At 48.7% G+C, this 19,090-nt stretch overlaps 5 protein-coding genes across 5 annotated transcripts; 3 read left to right on the top strand and 2 right to left on the bottom strand.

The window, feature by feature from the left end:
- Positions 1–397: 397 nt before the first annotated feature.
- LTR64_000287 (uncharacterized protein) lies at positions 398–1,159 on the top strand (the record flags this gene model as incomplete). Its single annotated transcript, XM_064894672.1, has 1 exon — positions 398–1,159. The coding sequence occupies one exon, from the start codon at positions 398–400 to the stop codon at positions 1,157–1,159; it is 762 nt and encodes a 253-aa protein (XP_064757359.1).
- Positions 1,160–2,394: 1,235 nt separating this feature from the next.
- On the top strand, positions 2,395–4,358 carry LTR64_000286 (uncharacterized protein; the record flags this gene model as incomplete). The annotated part of the gene is made up of 2 exons (XM_064894671.1): positions 2,395–2,726; positions 2,831–4,358. The coding sequence occupies 2 exons, from the start codon at positions 2,395–2,397 to the stop codon at positions 4,356–4,358; spliced, it is 1,860 nt and encodes a 619-aa protein (XP_064757358.1).
- Positions 4,359–4,802: 444 nt separating this feature from the next.
- On the bottom strand, positions 4,803–6,819 carry LTR64_000285 (uncharacterized protein; the record flags this gene model as incomplete). The annotated part of the gene is made up of 4 exons (XM_064894670.1): positions 4,803–6,229; positions 6,280–6,390; positions 6,444–6,725; positions 6,783–6,819. 4 exons carry the CDS (start codon positions 6,817–6,819, stop codon positions 4,803–4,805), a joined length of 1,857 nt encoding a protein of 618 aa, XP_064757357.1.
- Positions 6,820–7,318: 499 nt separating this feature from the next.
- Positions 7,319–16,922, bottom strand: VPS13 (Vacuolar protein sorting-associated protein 13; the record flags this gene model as incomplete). Its single annotated transcript, XM_064894669.1, has 2 exons — positions 7,319–7,359; positions 7,409–16,922. The coding sequence occupies 2 exons, from the start codon at positions 16,920–16,922 to the stop codon at positions 7,319–7,321; spliced, it is 9,555 nt and encodes a 3,184-aa protein (XP_064757356.1).
- Positions 16,923–17,728: 806 nt separating this feature from the next.
- LTR64_000283 (uncharacterized protein) lies at positions 17,729–18,871 on the top strand (the record flags this gene model as incomplete). The annotated part of the gene is made up of 3 exons (XM_064894668.1): positions 17,729–18,097; positions 18,146–18,370; positions 18,419–18,871. The coding sequence occupies 3 exons, from the start codon at positions 17,729–17,731 to the stop codon at positions 18,869–18,871; spliced, it is 1,047 nt and encodes a 348-aa protein (XP_064757355.1).
- Positions 18,872–19,090: the final 219 nt, after the last annotated feature.

Genomic DNA, 19,090 nt, shown 5'->3' with positions numbered 1-19,090 from the left:
TGAGCGGTCGCTCTCATTGAGTGTGGATACATACCGATATTTATCCACATCGCAAGCGATCCCTGCATCACTATTCTGAAGCTCACAATAGCCTTTCTGCAGAGGAACTGTCTACAGATGTCTTTTTTCTCGTGTTACGCGTTGAGCTATTTGAGACTCTCGGGTGCAAGCTACACCACAACACATCCAGTGAAAGCATTGCACAACGGCAAAGTATCTTGCTTGCGGCTTGCAACCTGCTCGAAGCTTCTCAGCTAGACCCTGGTTGATGCTTCCTGGCGATGCCGAGCACGCTCGCGTCTTCGCACCTGCCATTTCCACTCCTCACTAAGCTCTTGCATTGTTGATCAAGCTCATGCTTACTGAACGATGTTCCCTTCCTGGCTGCTAGCTAATCATGTCATTACCAAATTTACTAACAGAGCCAGCACAGAGACCACCCTTCTACCGTAGCATTTCCAGTCATTCCCAGCTATCCGTCAACTCGTCCAGATCCTCGAAGGTTTTGTCGTTCGGACGGACGTTTTCGTACCAGAAAGACAAGCCCAGACTCTACCTCGCATTGTTCTCAAGAGGAGGAACGGCGGGCGGAACATACGGTTCACAACTTTCTTGTGATTCATATCATTGGGCTCTTGTTATTGGCTCTCAATCACCTTTACGATCTGAAGCTGGTACAGCCTTCCACATCGTGCACGGCACTTCAGACTCTGAGGGTACCCATTTCTTCTACGAGGAGACTGACCTTCGTGAAAACCCTTACCTGGCCCGAAACTTCCTTGCCCGCATTGCTCTTGCAAAAGTCGTTGACGAACGACGTGTCGTAGCTCTCTTTAGGACTCTGGCTTCCTCTGTGAGTGCTCATCTGAACCCAACGCACGTTCCCCCTCATGCCACAAACCACGATGCTACCAGCTTTTCTTGCCTATCATGGGTCAAAGCCGCATGGGCGGCAGTCTCTGAGGATTCTCGACGACCATTGAAGAGTTACTTCGGACCAGAAGACTGGTCACAGTTTGAGAATGAAGCAAGAAAATACGTCAAAAGGAAAAGGCGGCAAGGTCGATACAGTCCAAACACAGAGCCTGGAGGTGTGACATGGGATCCTGCCGAAGTACCTACCTGGAACTACTGGGAGAATCGTGAGACGACCGATTGAGGTTGACTTACGCGTAGGACAATGCACTTCTGGCGAGTGAGAACAAAGAAGATGTACCATGCTAGGCGAACATGTCGACGATTTACGAAGCTAATCCCTGTGCTAGCTGAACATTGGCATTGGAGAGGTGCGGCCTCAAGGAGCACCGAATTTGTTTGGCAACATGCTCAATGAGCGGTAAGCAAAACAGAAGCACATACTATAATCTCCTTTTCAGGAAGACCAGATAGATTGTCATGCCACCTTACTTCAGGCTGTGCTGCTGCACCACCTCGTGCTCGGGCTCAAAATGCAGCTGCATCAGCCTTGCTAACACAAGAGACATGCATGACAGCACGGGACTTCAGACTACGTGTCCGACATTCAACCACGAATTTATTCACATGATTGCCTGGTTTCTTCGCAAGCAGTCAGCAAGACCGAGAGTGCTTAGCCTACCTACCAAGGTGCAGTTCAGCTTGGGAAACAAGATAGCATTACCATGAACCCGACAAGTTCAGCAATGCTCATCAAAGAATCCTTGGTCCTGATGCTTCTAGGACGTCCACACTTGTCCGACGATTTCACCAGTACAGGTCCCGGGAAGCTAGAATAGGCTCTGGCTACACGAGAAGCCCTGTCTTGCTGCCATCAGAATCACATCCTCTCATACTATAATGAGGAGGGTTGAGTTCTTGTCAAGCACAAAAACACACGACTACTGAAATGGCACTACCCTGTCGATCTTTCCGGTCGTAAGACAGTGATGATAATGGATCACAGGATGAAATACCTCTCCAGATGGTCTCAATGTGGTATCAAGCAAGAGGAGGCATGCCTCGCCTGCTCAGTCCACTCGTGGATGGGTTGCTTGATCCTACCTAGGGAGGACACAACGGAAATATCCGAACAGTCTCCGGCGAAGCACAGACACAACTTGAGCTCTTTTTGCGGAAACTAAACTGAATGCGTCTATCTCGCTCCTTTATACTTTACATTCAGTCATATGGTTTTATAGCTTCTTCGTCCAGATGGAAGGTGGTATACTGCCATAATGTACCGTAGACTCCAAAACCAGGGATGCCAACATAGGACCGTGCGGGTTCCTGCAACCATGAGTTTCCAACCCTTTCTACTTTTCAGCGAACTTCGTGAACATCCAAAGTGTATTCCTCATCCCATCTCGCTGCTCTTACCTTGCATCAGAGAACCTCAGGCGATCTGTACTCTCCAAAGCCGATAAGCATCTGAACAAGATGAACGACCGCGAATTTCAAGCTTCCGTGGCTCGATCGGAAAACCTATCCGAAAGTTCCAGACGAACGAGAACATGGAAGAAACCAAAATCAATCTCGGATTCGAAGGCACGCTTTCCCGGCTTCCATCAGGGAAAGACCCACTACAAGACAGGCCAGGTCGTGAAAGCAGGCTATAAAGCCCTGCCGATAGACGTTATCATGCACGAAAGTGTGCCCATGAAGCTCTCCGATGGCATTACTTTGTACTGTGATATTTTCCTGCCCGCTCGGTTCGAGGATCTGGACGGAACATACGGTGATAAGCAAAGGGTTCCTGCTGTTGTTGCTTGGTGAGTAGCTTTTGCTTACCCCTTCAGAGTGCGACCATACAACGAGAGTGATTGTTGTACGAAATATTGCTCAACTTTACATTCGCGACACTAATTTCATACAGGTCTCCTTATGGTAAGCAGGGCGGCACACAAATCCTATCTGACTATCCTTTCCATTGCGGTGTTCCTCCTTCTAGCGTCTCCTCACTTCAGAAATGGGAAGGACCGGACCCTGCTTTTTGGTGCTCTTACGACTACGCCATCGTCAATGTCGATACGCGAGGCACATTCACAAGTGAAGGCGATGCCCATCTCCTCGGTCATCAAGAAGCTAAAGATGGCGCAGAGTTCGTCACTTGGCTTTCGCGACAGAAGTGGTGTAATGGGAAAGTCGGTTTGAGTGGGAATAGTTACCTTGCTGCAGCTCAATGGTACATTGCTAGTTTGAGACCAGAAGGACTAGCCGGTATTGCACCTTGGGAAGGTCTGATGGACATGTACAAGGATGTAGTCTGTGCCGGAGGTATACCTGATACTGCTGGTATTGATATTATCACTTCGGCATTTGCTGGTCAAGGTCGACTCGAGGACATCGTGGCTGCAGCGAACAGGGATGGAAGTGGCTCTACATACGACAAGTACTGGCAGGACAAGCGTGCGGTCGTTGAGAGGATCAATGTTTCTGTATATACTGTGGCGAGCTGGACGAGCATTTTTCATACAAATGGTACCTTGAAGGCATGGCGACTGGTGCCTGACTCAGTGCCGAAATGGCTGCGCGTCCACAACATACAAGAATGGCCAGACTACTACGAGCACAGAAACACGATGGACCTGAAGAGATTCTTTGATTGGTGCCTCAAAGGCCAACGAACAGACTGGGAAAGCACACCAAAAGTCCGTCTAAGCATCCTCAACTTCGGCATGACCCTACAAGAAGACACTATCGAGCGCGCAGAACACGACTTCCCCCTCGCCAGAACGAAATACACAAAATACTACCTCCAACCCGACAAGACACTCTCTCTCACCCCACCATTCTCACATTCAGAACTCAGCTACAACACAAACCGAAACAACAGCCTAATCTTCGAATACACCCTGCCTCACCCAATTGAAACAACGGGATACCCTCACGCCCACCTCATCATGTCCACCACACCCACCCACAACGAAATCGACCTCTTTATCCAGATCGAAAAATTTTCACCTTCCCACTATCGCCAAGGTACCCTCGTCCTCCGCCCAAAGTTTGGTCCACAATACGCCCTCCTCAAATTCATGCACGACTGGCAAATCGGAATGAGTAAACTCGGTCTCCTTTACCACTGGGGCAGTGATGGGCGATTGCGCGCCAGCTACGCGCTAGATAAAGATGAGACATCGACGGAGTACGAGCCGAGCTATTCGTTTACGGAACGTGCGATGCTGAAAGCGGGGGAGAAGAGGGTGCTGGATGTGCCGATGAGGGCGTATGGGATGTATTGGGAAAAGGGAGATATTTTGAGATTCACGGTTTCGGGGAGGCCGGTGGTGCCGCTGGGATTGCCAGGGGCGAAGGGGCCGGCGACGGAGAACGAGGGTGTGCATTTTGTGGGCGTTGGTGGGAGGGGGGAGGAGAGTAGTTGTCTTGTCTTGCCTGTTGTGTGAAGCAGTCACGTTCCGATGCTCAAGTCTCTGCCGAGCTGAAAGCTTCAGCTCTAGACGCATGGGCACAGCCACTATGACTGCGAGACTACATGATAAGAACATCTCGTTGTCAAATGCGTTTTGTATTGCTGGTGTGTTTCTTGTGCTGTACGCAGTTGTCTGAGGCTCACGTGTTTTGACGCTTCAATGCTTGTATCGTTGTACATTGTGCATAACCAACTCGTTCCCTGATAACCGTGTCCACATAATCCTTGCTCATTATCCGTAGACAAGATCTTCGAGATTGTACTATTTACAGCTGATTTATCCATGGACTCTTCATATGTTCTTTGTCCATCATCCCATCATACAACAATGACTGCTCTTAGCCAAAAGTGTAAGACATCAATGATAGACTAAGCCCCTGCTGAATTGTTGTAAACAGCCCGACTTAATACTTTCTCTTTATTCAAAACCCAGAAAAGACTGATTGCCAGCATGTTCATCGGCATAGAAACTTCCCGTGTGGTTGAAACCGTACCCATGTGCTGGCATCGCCAGCTCAGCCGCAATCATACCATCGCGTGCGAACACCTCCTGATCATCAACCTCTTTATCGTGTATGGCTAGTAATCCTTGGGTGCCTCCACTCTGGTTGCCATCTTCGTGGATAGGAAAAAAAGGCGCAGCCTGGTGAGGGAAGAATGCTGATCGGGGGGTACCGAGACCAACCTCATCATACGGTCGATTGAGAAACCCTCTTGTGTTGCCGATTTCAGGCTGATTGTATGAGACAGGACTCGAAACGTAGTTGCTAGTGCTGGCTGTGCTCCCGATATGATCGTGCTGGGAGGAGATAGATCCGTTGCTGAACAAACCTGGGTTGATATCACCCATCTTGATATTGTTGAAGGGCAAGACAGGTGTAGTAATGTATGTGGATGGGTTGTACTTGAAGGCCTGGACTGAGCCATCATTCATGGCACGTTGATGACTATAGTGATCTGCGACGTTGTGATCCTGATAAATGGGCGACGAAGTATATAAAGTATGGTCAAGCTCGACCGGAGTGCCATGGCTGAGGTATGTTTCTCGTTCTTGTGGCGGGTTGTCAGGTGGAAGTGGCAGTTCCTGCTGGTTTTCATCATGGTGCGGCGAACCAGGTCGTGAAGAATTGTTCTCAATTACCTGCATCTCTGGCGATTGCTTGATCTTTCCACTACCGTAGCCACTATCAGCAGATTGGTTCCCCTTCTTGATCGGAGCACCCTCGGTAGGTTCAGGTAAAGCGATATCTTTGGGCACTGGCATGTTCAATTTCTCCGCGATTTGCTCGATGTACTCATATTGGTCCTTGATCAGTCGCACAAGGTAGCGCTCGATCTTGGCCTGAGTCCCGAGCGACTTACTCACTTCCTCAGCATACCCTTCAGCGCGATCACGCTGTTCTGTGAGCCTTCTCAATTCCTCCTCCATAGGCTCATCACCATGTGGAGTCTGAGAAGGAACAAACTCAGGCAAGGGCGCTACAGTGACCCGTGGTCTTTGGGAGAGCTTTTGCAAGTCTTCTGGTACAGAGCCGAGCAAGCTCATATAGTTTCGAGAAAGCTGTTCTAGTCGCAGCTCTGTGGCGTAAACATAAGGATCGATCACATCTTGTAGGGTCGCGAACAGATCGTCTCGTTGCTGTCTGTAGTGGGCAGCGGCAGGGTTGTTGCTGAGATCAGCTATTGGTTGAGGGTTAGGAGTGTCGATATATTTGATAAGAGAACCTTGCGACAACCGAGGTGGCATTATGGGTGGAGCAGAAGTCTCATCCTTATCCTTATCCTCGTCCTCGTCTGACTGGATAGTTTCTGGCGCCATTGGCTTTCCCGATTTTCTGGAAGGAACTAGAAGCCTTTAGCACAACGCAAGACCACTGAAGACATCGGAGGCTTACTAGGCGTTTGCCATAAGTTGGGATATGGATTTGGTTCAAGGAGGTCAGGATGTGTAGGCGCAAGGGGTAAGATCTCATTGTCGCTATCGTCAACGTCTTCATCTGGGTTCTCTAGAGTAGAAGATCAGATCGTGTCAACCAAAAATGAGTCGCAGAATGCTTACCAGTACTGGGTTTGTCCTCAACGACAACGGGTTCTTTGGGTAACTGCAATGGACGAGACTGTGAAGGTCGTTGTTTGGCCTCTGTTGTAGCTTTGGTAGCAGCGGGAGTTGTGGATAGTTTTCTAGCTTTTCTAGACGTAACAGGAGTCGACGCAGGCGTGGAGTTGGAAGGTACTATTTTACTTTTCTTTTTGGAAGGACCAGCTTTGCGTGAAGTGGACGCAACAGAAGCTGCACGATTGGTGTGAGAGATCTTGTCTAGTGAAGGTGAAAAACTGTCTGCTGAAGTTCAATTATGAGTCAGTCCTTTCTTACCAGTGAAGCTTTCATTTCGCTTACCTGGTTCAATTGAGCTTCGTCTTCTCTTAGGAGCCATTGTATTCTGATACTGTTGTGGAAACTTAATAAAAACCATCAGGTCAAGGTGAATAGCTAACTGATGGTCAAAAGAAAGTGCGACCAAAAGATCGTCCGAGAGTGTCAGAGAAGAAGAGGCAGGGTCAACTCAACACGTGACTTAACAGGAGCTCGTGCGAAACAATTTGGAAAATAACAGCATGATGGTAGGTGAGCCGAGACATTTTTGTTGATGTGTTGACAGAGGCGCGTCCATGTTCCGTCAGGTGAGGGCTGTGCGATTAGTGACAGGAAGAAATAAGGTATCTTCACTCAACAATACCCCACCTACACTTTAGAAAACGTCGCCCCACATACCACGTAGACTGGAGTCATATATCATACATCATCATAAACATTAGGATGCCACGCACTATTTCCGGCTTGGTCGCTCTCTGAAAGTGAATCACCGAAATATGTGCTTGCTACCTTTACCTAACGCCCACGCTATGCTCATACAGACATTTTGAGACTCAAGCTCAACCTTTCGCGTTGTATTTGTCGTTGAATGCATTGACAGCTAAACAAAGGTTAGTCATCCCCAAGCACAGGACAGTTCTAGGACTTACCAATAGCGATTTGCTTGTATAGCCAGTTCCGACCTCCTTCATCCTTGATAGGCACGAATGGACCATTAGCACCACCCTTCAACCCTATACTCATACCTGTACGTTCTTTGGAGATGGTCTGAACGTCAGTCAATTTGACCTCCCAGACAGTCTTGAGTTTTTGTGCTCGGATCATCAGGATGCGTTCATAGGTGATTATCACCAGCATCTCCTTGCCTTCGAGTTCGAGATGAGCGATGTAATCCTCGTAAAAGTATTTGCCGTCATCGCAAGTTTTTAGCCAGAACTGTCCAAGAGCTTCACGTTGTGAATAAGGTCGAACAATACCATCCATGCCGATAAAACGTGTCAGCCGTACGCGATCGAGGCCTTCCGCATCGAACACAGTAGTGGTGTTGCGTACTCCTTCTGCAAGATTGCTAGCAAGGTCGAAAGCGCCAATGGCAGGTTTGGTGGCAAGTCCGAGCATACCTTTACCTACACCCTTCACAAATCCAAGCGCGCCTTCTTTTTCTGCGCCCTCCAAGGGATGTCTTGCTAATCCACCAATTCCCGAAGCCATACTTGCTGCGAAGGCGTTGCCGCCCGAAGTGACACCATAAAGAGCATGTTTCGGTCTGTTTCTGCTTCTGGCCATTCTTCTCGAGTCTTGGAACTCTTTATCCATTGATGCTGCTGCAAGTCCTTTAGATATCGAGCCCGTGAATTTGGCCATACTGTCACTGAACCCAAAGACGGACTTCTTGACAAAGCTGCTGGCACCCTTGGCAATACCCAATCCGAGTTCTTGAGGTCGATCCGTCATAATAAGGCCCTGGTATGGTTCATAGAAGATATCGGCGAAGCCAGAAGAGATGTTTTGGAACAGACCAACTGGATTGCCCAGGAAATCTGCGGACCCAAGAATGATGTGTATCTGCCTAAGGACTTCTTGCGTGTAGAATGATTGAACATTAGCCATAAGGGCTCCGATAGGCATGCGGGCATTCTCCAGCATGAGAGCATTGAGTCGAATAGGTGCATCGTTGACGTTGCCGATGGACATTGTCATAACGTTCACGAAAAACATCAAGGGATTCGAGCTCATGGTATCCTCGGCATTGACACGCTCAGTTCGCACGAATGACAGGTCGAGTTGCATAGGCTGTAGGTGCAATAGTTCAAAGTAGATATCTTCGCCTTGTTGTTCCTTTGTAGGTTCCGGAACGTCTAGATTCTCGTCGCAGAGCTTGCCCTCTTTCTCTTCAGACCAAGAAGCACCGGGGACCTTCGTGAAATCCAGCAAGGCGAAGATGAAATCTTCATCGAGTTCAATAGTGATTTGTTGGAGCAGGAGTGTGGCGTACTTGATGTAAAGAACGCCATACGAGTCGTCTTTGACGCGCGTGATCATGGAATGGAAGATCGGATGGGCCTCCATCTCTTTCCCAGTCTTCGGCACAACACTGGGATAGAGCAGAATCGGGAAAATGCCACCGTAGAGCTGGTTGTCCATCTGTATCCATTTGACCGTCAGATTGAGAGTCTGATACAGCTTCGAATCGCCATACTTGAAGTCAATGTCTCTGAACGTCAGGTAGAGCAGTTCCTTGAGCTTGCTGTTCACTAATGAGATACCGACTCCGGCAAAACGTAGCTCCGCTTTGAAGTTGACTTCTGATTCGATCTGCTTGACCTCGAAGCCGGAGTTTAAGCTCGTTGTCGACGCCCCTGTCTTTGTGCGATACAGGGATGTCGCAGCTTTGTAGTTGGAGAGAACAAGCGTGTTTGTGGGTCCATCAGCCACGATGTTGACATCAATGGCTTTGGGAGGGAGTCCTGCCTCTGCTGGTGGCAATCTGATAGGGATAAGATTGCCAATTTCTTGCAATTTCACATATCGTTCTTTGCCTCTGCAAGTAAGCACCAGCTCTTTGTTCTTCGACGCGGGATAGTCCCATGCGTATGGCATGATGCTTCTAGGAGGCAGCTTGTACCGAATGGGTTTCCACCCACTACCTCTGTCCTCCTCTCCATCTTCACTAACATTCGGATTCGCTTGGAAGAACAGGAATTCTGTATCGCTCTCATTTCGCATCGAGAATGGCCAATTCTTTGTCTCCGTACTGAAGTGAAGGAATAGGGTTGCGTTCTCAAGAATCGTTTCGATTCTGACAAGACGCTGTCTCTGGCCATGTTTTGCCAGCTTCACATGTGTCATACCTACATTTGACATGTTGAACGGCGATGACCACTGGTTGTTCACCCCTGGGAAGCAAAGACATAGCTGCTTCTCCAGACCTTGCGTCATGAAGTAGACAGGCAGGAGGTCATTGTTTTTCAGGCGTATGATGTCGGATGATCCTGGTTCTCGAAGTTCTAAGTCTTCGCCAATCTTGTTCTTCAGAATGAAACGAGGTGCCACAGTGACGACTTTGGTTAGATTGTACTTGCCCTCCCCTTCGGCAACTGAGACACCAGCGTGGAATTCAGTCTTATTGTTGGCGGCAGGTAGCACGACCTCGTATGTGCTTCCAATAGCGTCGAAGGACTGAGGTTTGCTCCAAGCCGACTCGCCCATCTTGAGGATAGATCGATTTTTCTGATCATCGCCAGGATAGGAGTACAGGTATGGAAGAGCCTTGTGGCGTTCGCCCGAGTGCGTTGTTGCACCCTGGCTAGCAGGAGCTTTAGAAGAGGAGCCACTCCATCCAGCTTTGCTCTGTACTTGCATCTCGAGGCCAGTTTTGTTCAGGATGACATACGGACTGTAAATCGAGACCTTGAAAGCACCGCCACTATCTTTGATGTTGGTGTAGTGCAGCTTCAGCCGCAGAGACCCGTCTTGCGAGTCTTTGAGGTGCATCTCCTTTTCCCTTCTAAAATCCTCTTGCGTGTGACTGTTGATTATGGCGAAGTCACTGGCCTTGAAGACTGTATCTTCTAGTTCAACGCTGAGCAATAAGAGATGCGAGAGTTCGACTACATGTACAGGGCTGACTCCGCCTCGTCTGAGGAAATTTGTCCAGTCCTTCTTCGTGTTCTTGTCGTAAATACGATACTTGAAGTCGTATGGCAGCAGGTTCTGGATTTCCACAGGAGCGGAAATTTGTATCCTCATATAAGGATATATCTTGACCATCGGATCCTTCTTATTGTACAAAGCATTCATCTGGAAGAAGAAGGGCGGTGACTGATCTCTACTTTCTGAACGGCAGGTGATAGTCCTGGTAGGTCGTTCAATGAGGGACTTCCAGAACAGCTTCTCATCTGACCAACTGTAGCCAAAGCCTTGATCAGGCCGTACAAGCAGCGAGTGAATAAAGCAGGCTCCGATCGGAGCAGGCCTTCCTTCTCCAGGTGGGACTTTCTCAATTTTGAGCAAATTGCCGTCTTCCGGGCTGAAAACACCTACCTCGATCGGAATTTGGGTTTTGTTCTCGACCAACAAGGGTGAACGGAAGGTGATGTATTTGACATTGTCAGGGCCAAGTTTGACCTCAACTAGTACTCGATGCTGCACCTTGTCCTTTCGTGGCTTGAGGTTATAAAGCGCTTCCCCCTCACGGATTACAGGAATACGACTGATGCTGTCAAATCCGCTTCCTTCAATCTTTATGCCTACTAGACCCGCATTGCCCTCAGGCGTCAAGTTTTCACGCATGGATGTTGCGTCTTCGAATCGCCACGGCTTCTCCTCGCCGTCACTGAGTTTGTCGGCAGAGGCGTTTTCGTTCTTCTCGTCAGCCCAGATGCTAAGATCAAACCCAGTGTAGTTGCGAATTCTGTAAGGAGCGTCCTGCACTCTCGGCTTCGAAAGGATATCTTCATCGGTTGTCAAGAAATCGAAAGATTTTGAGGCAAGAGCTATTGTGGCTGAAGTCACTGTGAGCTCCATATTCTTGTGGGAATAGAGCTCCACGGACATCAGTTCGGGCTCCTGCTGTTTTGCCATGTGGAAGCCCAACTGCCAAGGCTCGATCAATGGCTCCCAAGCAGATTTCGAGAAATTGTAGACGTTAATGAAAGTGTTCAGCTGAGTGTCGACGCTCATTGATCCAGTCCAATCTCTTACACTTACATCGAACTTCTTGACACTGAAGTCTAGCAAAGGCAGCTCATGAAGGTCGCCAATCAAGATCACTCTAATACCCTCGATTTGAGCTGTAAGCTCTTCGCGCTTCATGACTATCGATTGCTTGGGTGGACTGACAGGCTTGCTGGTAGTTTGTGCGATCGACTTTCTGCGGCTCCTCGTCGTACTGCCAGCACCTGATTTTCGTCTTGACGAGGGCGGCCTAGAAGCAGCTTTCACGTCCTTCAATTTTTGGGGCTCGTCGTCGTCTTGCATCTGCTGCTGCTGTTGCTGCTGAGCAAGGTTTGCAGTGGCTTTATTGACAATTTGCATCGCAAGCAGAATATCTCTCAAGGAGAGCCGAAGCACGAGAGGCTCAATGTCAATGCTGATAGACGTCAAGGAAGAATCCTTGCCTTGAGGTCGATTGTCCATCGACATCTGAATGGTGAAGTCGTCGAGGACTCGTAGGCGACTAGAATCGAACTTGTCCATGCGACAGAGGAACATGCCAACCTTCGTGATTTGCAGAGTCGTGGCGTTTTGTTGTGACACCATGATTTCCTTCGTGCCGAGTACTATTGCCTCAGTATTTGAGATAGCAGGGTTTGCGATGACTATGACTTGTGCATCCACGATGTTAACACGGAAAGACATTGTCATCGAAGAGGACGACTGTTCTTCTTCCTTGGAAGGTTTCGCCTCGACTTCATCGTCGGTGTTGGCATCAGCACCGTTGACGTCCTCGAGCATTGGCTGCTCAGCAATCGGCTTCGGGTCGTTCATTCCAAGAGCTGTGTTGGCAAATGCTTGTAGAGCGAACAAGTAATCTAGCGCAACGATAATGCGCGGACTATCGATGGTGAGCATCACAATCATGTGCTTCTCATCGCCGCCAGACATCGATACACTGGCCATGAATTGTTGCTGGACGTCGCTATTGATCAACGACATGATCTTTCGGAATTTGTTCGTCTCCTTCTGACGGCTATCGCGAATCGTGAATGACTGAATAAGCAATTCAGCTTCCATGGCGCCGTCGCTGACCATACGAAGCTTTACATTCATCTCATTGAGAGCGAATTTCGACAGACTGACGGCATTCAAATCCTTTACTGGTTCATTCTCTGGCGCGAGAAACAGCTCGAGTCCAAACATCTGAGCTTTGAACACCAAGTTAAGTTTTGTCCAAGTCTCTTCGCTTGTACCAAGTTCCGGTGCTTGGTGAGAAGGCTTCGAGTCTTCACTTGACGCGTCCTTGTTGTTATTCGTCTGCACCACTTGTGCAGAAGAGGTCACAGAGTCAGGCAGTTCCTCCGCAACCTCTTCATCAGATTCAGTTTCCGTTGCAAAGGCGGCAGGAATGCTTTTCGATAGTTCCATAAGGAATTTGAATTGTGTTTGTGAGATGCGTAGGTTGACTGGTGACATAGAGCCATCGACTTCTAAATCTGGTCGCTCAAGACCAGGTTGATGTTCGAGATAGCGGATCTTGAAGTCGAGATCTACTTTCTCTATCATCTCTAGCGTTTCTTCTTGTCCGTTGTCATAGAAGAATTGAGAGGTTAGCCGGATCTGTCGAATTCCGGCTGAAAGCTTGTTGACCATTGGTCCGTTCTTTTGACCTTGAATACCAACAAACTTGTTGCTCGCGTAAATTTCACCTAAGTACGCCGTAAGGAGATCTCTGGGTCGTTCCGCAAGAACGGCACGAGGGAACACTACGATAGGTGTCTTGACAATAATATCGAAATGCATCTTTGAGGCATTTTCTTGCACCTGTGTCGCTTGATTGGCTGCTGCTTGACGAGCAGCATTGAAGATAGCTTGCATTTGGCCGAACTTGACACCAAACTCCATGATTTTTCGGAATGGTTCCTCCATGAAATTAATTTTGATGGAGTCTGATCGCAAGAAGATGCTCGTATCATAGCCAGGATAATTCTTCTGCTCGGAGTTAAAGGTTTGGTATTTGAAATCGGCCAGTTCATCTCCTTCAATCGCAATCAGCCGTCGCAAGGGTGAGTCCTCAGGAGCACCTTGATTTACATCGTCAATGAGTGACAAACTTCCCAGCTTAGCCTTGATATCCATAGTTCCACCCGCAAGCAGTAGTCCCACGTCTGCCGAGTTGAGTGCCAATGTCGCAAGTCGCACTCCATCGTTGTTCAAAACAAGGGCAACGCCTCTTAATTGTGCTCGGATGCGAATCTTGTCAGCTTGAGCAGCTGCTTGCGACTGATCAGATGAACTCTGACCCTGACCAACATTTCCATTGATGGCTTTTTGATCTATTTTAGCTTCAGGTGCTGGCTCCGTTGGACCCGCGAAAGTGCTCAACACAAAATCAAGCAGTGTGAGCAATGTTTTCCTAGTCACTATGACGTTGATCGTTGAAATATTGACATCCAGATTTGTTGCGATGCCTTCATAAGTTGATCGAAATTCAGGTGATTCAGGGTTGACTTTGATAAACTTGACCGTGAAGAGGTCCTCATCCTCATCAGACTTGAAACCTTTCGAGGATATGATCTGCTTGAATTCTGGAATGGGGTCTTCCTCAACATGATCGTCGATATAGAGCGACTGCAGCACCACCTCAGCCACCATGTCGTAAGGTCGAAGATAGAAATCAAACTGAAAGCGCTCAGCGACTAATTCTGCGAGGAGTTGATCAGGTTTTGAGGGATCCTCGTTAGCCTTAGATAGCGATGCTTGTAGCTTCTCAACCACAAACTTGAGCTCGAAGTTACGCTGATGTATGTTGGTAGGCTTTTCGCCGTCTTGCTGATCGGTCTCAACCGGCGCTGTGGGCTCAGACTCTTCGGTATCCGACTCGTGATCGATGGCTATCTCGACCGGCCGCTCAAGAAGCTGTACAGACTTCCTCTTAGCACGCATATCTGCCATAGTCGTGGGACGATCAACTTGCTGAGTAGACTCAACTGATGGTTCATCTTCGGCGTCGAACTTCGGAACAGCAACATCGATCAATTTCATAAGACTCTTGTATTTTTTGTCTGACACAGCAGCGTGTAGAACAGGTAGTGTACCTGTGATTCTGAGCTTAGTGATATTTGGATCTTTGGGAATAATCGAATTTTCAAGCAGGAATTCCATGTTGATACGTTCCACAATGTGCATGTTCTTAGAGTGATCTTGAGAATCCAGCTCAGCCCTTGTTGCATCAATGCCAGGCCCGATCAGGACTTGCGTGGAATCCAACTTGAGATTGAACTTGTCGTACATCAAGTTTTCAAGCTGTCGGAAGTCTTCGTCCGAGTATTGGTTTCTTCTCTTCGACTGAATGTCCTTTAAAGTGGTTTTATCGATAAGATCACTTCGCAAACTCAGATGACCTGCGTCAACTATCAAGCACAATGTGCTTTCCTGTGTAATTTGCTCAGGGACTATGATTATAGGAGCTTGAAGGTCAATGTTGGCGTTGATAGTCTTGTGCTCTTCAAGGGCAAACTCAAGGCCAGCTCGAGTCTGTTGTCGAATCTCCTCGATGGAAGCTCCTGCTGTTTCCAATAGAGCTCCAATAGAGTCCATCTGACGCTCGGGAGGCTTGAAAAAGCGTGCAATCTCAACCACAAACTTCGGGTTATGAATAAATTCCAGACTCTTGAGCTTGAGCATGATGGACATGTCGGCACTTTCGTCCAATGGGTTGTTCTCGAATACGAGATGGAACAGTTTGCGTGCTGCATCGTCTCCATTCTTTTCAGATTCATCTTTATCTAATTCGGGATGGTCCTCAGGCTCGGGCTCGTCCTTCGATCGCTCCTGGACGCCTTTGACCTTCACGATTTGAGGGAAAAGGCTGCCCTCTGTCGTGCCGTCGTAAACGCGAAGGCCTCCAAGCTGAAGGTCTGCTAACATCGAATCAGGTCGTTGTAAAGCTTTGGCCTGGAAGTCATCAAAGACGAGCTTGAGCACTTCATTAGCTTTGCCATGAGGATCACGCTTGAGGGTAAAGCTGCCAGTGCGAAGACTCGACTCGACCTGCATTTTGATTGTCTCACGAGGCACGTCAACACTCTCCGCGATGGCTTTCTTTTCGTCCCAATCAATGGCTGCATATAGCTCCTTTCGTTGTTCGTCGCTCATACTGCTTTCGTCGTCGTGTTGCTCCTCCTTCTGTGCTGGTTTCTGGCCCCATACCCACTGCGACCAGGTTTGCTTCTGTGGCTGCTTCTTAACTCCCACGTTTTCTTTGCGTAACTGATTGCGAGCTAATGATCGCCAGAACCGCAAATCCTCGTAAGAAAGTTTGAATTCGAGGTCGTCGTATTCCTTATTCTCTTGCTCGGTGAACTGCTGATCCTTCTTTTTCTTCTTAAACAGCTCGATATACCGTCCACGCATATCTCTTCGTTCTTTGAAATATGCCCAGGACCACTTTCGATTGCGATCATGAATCTTGTCAAGAACGGCAGTACCAGCGAATTGCAGCCACTCTCGAGGCGCTTCTTTCGGAGACTGCTTCGGCTGACCCTTTTTGTATTCCTGATGACGAATAAAGTAGTGCATGAGATCAACAAGCATAAGCGCGTCGCGATATTGGTCCTCGTCGATAATGAAGCCCAACTCCTGAAAGAGCAGTCTTGCTTTTATGTTTGCTTTATCAGCCTTGCCAGTCTTGTCCATCTCCAGGCCAGCTCGTCCACTGATGGGCTTGAGGAGATATTGTGGATTATTTGGGTTGTTAATGCCGTCCTTGAAACGTTTGATCATCTCCTCCGCATCAACTTGTGTACTGCCAGGTTCGTCTCCTTTACCACTACTAAGGAGTTCGGCATCACTGTTCCAGTACAGAGCGAGTGAGTCAAGAACTGCAAGCTTGTGAGTAGTGTTTGCAGTTGATTGAATGAAGGTGGGCTGCCAATTCTCATCGGTACTGACAGCGCTTACTTCTTTTAGAGTCAAGCCTACAGCAAAAGGATGACCTTCGGTAGCGACTGCATCCTCATACCGTACGTGGATGTTCTTTACGCTGACCTGCAAGTTGTCAACGATTGCGGTGACGAGACTGGAGGTAAAGCTCTGTTGCTTCTTCTGCTCTTCTTGGCTCAAGCCTTCACTATTTCGCTCCTTGAGCAATTCGGCACTTTCGAGCTTCTCTAGTTTTACGGCGACAGCCCTCTTCTCCTCCTCGTCAGGATCGTAGTTGTCATCCATTTTCGGAGCCGCCAAAAGAAAGACATCTTCGATATTGACACGCACCGGTTTACCACGAAGATTAGACCAAGGGATAGACAGGGTGAGTTCACCTAGACGGCCTTCAACAACGTTGATGGGTAGGTGTAACTGATCAAGAGCCTCTCGACGAAGCTGCAAGTTGCGAAGTTTGACATCACCAGACCAGATTCCTACATTGAGCTGTTTTGGGTCGAAGTTCTTAACATACATGCCCAGGAACCTATTGAGCAGGTTTGATACCAGACCTTCTAACATCTTGACAGGTATTGACTGTAACCCTGGTCAGGGAAGTGAAGAGGACGGTTAGCAGTGGACGAGTCCCATCGACGACGTTGATGTCGGAGACGTTTTCGAGAATCGACAATACCACTGTATCACGTGTCGAAGTGCTGGCAGACGTAGAGACTGACAAGTGTGGCGTAGTCGTAGACAAGAAGTGGCTTCTGCCTGGAAATTGGGATCAGAAGTGTCGAGTCAAGGCTGTGACGCGAAAGGAACAAGCTATTGAATGATAGGTGAACGGGTGTTGCACGAGTACAACCAGAAGTATAACTGATAAAGATATACACACCTCAGCCGCGCTTGCCAAAGGATAAAATGGAAATCATGTCAGAAAGAGGCGCGCAAAAGCCAGAGGATGTGGATGTTGGCTCTATGGTGTTCAAGTTTCGTGCTGGTGGGCGCCCTCGTGATTGCCTTTGTGACGTAGCTTACCAGCCCTCGATAGGCGCCACACGAGGCTTGAGCTGGCAGGTTTCGGTGTCGTCCAAATATATTGCCGGCTTTGCTCTGCGTCTATCGACTCCAAGCAGTAAATACTGCTTGGCGAAGAAGATGGCCTGACATGTTCATGAGGCTACACTAAAGGAGGACTCCACTGCAGCTTCAACGACGCTCGCGATTACTTCACGAGGACCGCAGAACGAGACCTTGGAGGTTAGTTCCACGCACAACTCAACTCTCCACTCCTTCTATCGTGTCCTGGCGTCTCCTCTGCAGCTGGTGTAGAGCTTCTCGCCCGTTCCGAAGCCCTACTCAGCACAAATTTAAATCACGCCAGCATGTTCCGCACAACAGTCTCAAGGGCAGTGCCCAGATCGCTCAGAGCACCCACGACGAGGAACGTACTGTCAACCTTTGTCCAGCAAGCCGCTTTCAGAACGTCCACAAGACCAGTCAAGGCCTCATCGATACTTGCACTCACTACACGACAACCACTCCAACAATCCCTCGTTCGATATGCCTCCGATAGAAGCAAGATGAATTACGAGCGAGACACCGAGGGAGAGAAGGCTATACAAGCTCAAAAAGTTGGTGCTCACCCTGAATTGGTGTCCACCTCGTCTTCTGCGCATCCTGTAGTGGGTGAGCTCGGAGTCGACGATGCAGACAGGGATGTTGATATGACCGCCAGTATTCGAAGTGATTTTGTGAGTAAACAAATATACTGTGACGAGGTCGGGGACTGATTGACACAGACCACAATCGTCGACACCTTCTCGCTGAAAGATGTTCCACAAAAGGCCATGTACATGGGACTGGCTGGCGTGGTTCCTTACCTTGCAACCTCGCTTGCTACTGTCTACCTTTCCTTCGATATCCAGTATGCTTCCACCCACGGACAAGGTATGCTACTGGACGGCGCTGTTGCAGAGCAACTGCTTCACATTATCGAGCCTCTCCAGCTGGGCTATGGAGCTAGCGTAAGCATATTCCTGGACTTGGAAACACAGATCTAACGGGTACAATAGATCATCTCTTTCCTTGGTGCCATCCACTGGGGTCTCGAATGGGCTAAATATGGCGGTGAGCAAGGATATCCAAGATACATGATCGGTGTCGTCGCAACTGCTGTGGCATGGCCAACGCTTCTTCTTTCCGCTGAAGTAGGCCTCATCACTCAATTCCTCGCCTTCACCTTCCTATACTATACCGATGCGCAAGCCTCCCGTGCCGGCTGGGCTCCAGGCTGGTACGGTATCTACCGATTCGTCCTTACCTTCATCGTCGGAACCTCCATCGTGGCCTCCCTGATCGGCCGTGGTCAAATTGCCGATTTGGTCAGCAAGCCATTAGGCCCTGCCGATAGACTGAGAGCACTTCGAGAGCAGCAGCTAGCTCAATTGGAATCCGATGATGCAGAGAACAAGGCACGAGCTGCAGCTGAGCAAGACGGTGATGAGGAGGAAGAGGACGACGAATAGATACAAATGCCGTACGGTTCTGACAACCATACCGCTCTTACAAGCTTCCAAAAGTCCTAGCACAAAATTGCGCAAGGATCACTTTTACAAACACGGAGCTCTGGAGAAGCTTTGTGCTCTGAAAATCACGTGTATATATTCATTTGTGTCAAAGTCTCGTTTGTTTCGGACGGAAGCACTCCCAAAAACAATAGAAAAAATGCCTGATACGCATCGTCC

This window comes from Lithohypha guttulata (assembly GCF_036872675.1).
Source record: "Lithohypha guttulata strain CCFEE 5908 chromosome Unknown scaffold_1, whole genome shotgun sequence".
Lineage (NCBI taxonomy): Eukaryota > Fungi > Ascomycota > Eurotiomycetes > Chaetothyriales > Trichomeriaceae > Lithohypha > Lithohypha guttulata.
Note: the sequence above shows the minus strand (reverse complement) of the source record. Positions and strands in the feature narration are given on the sequence as shown.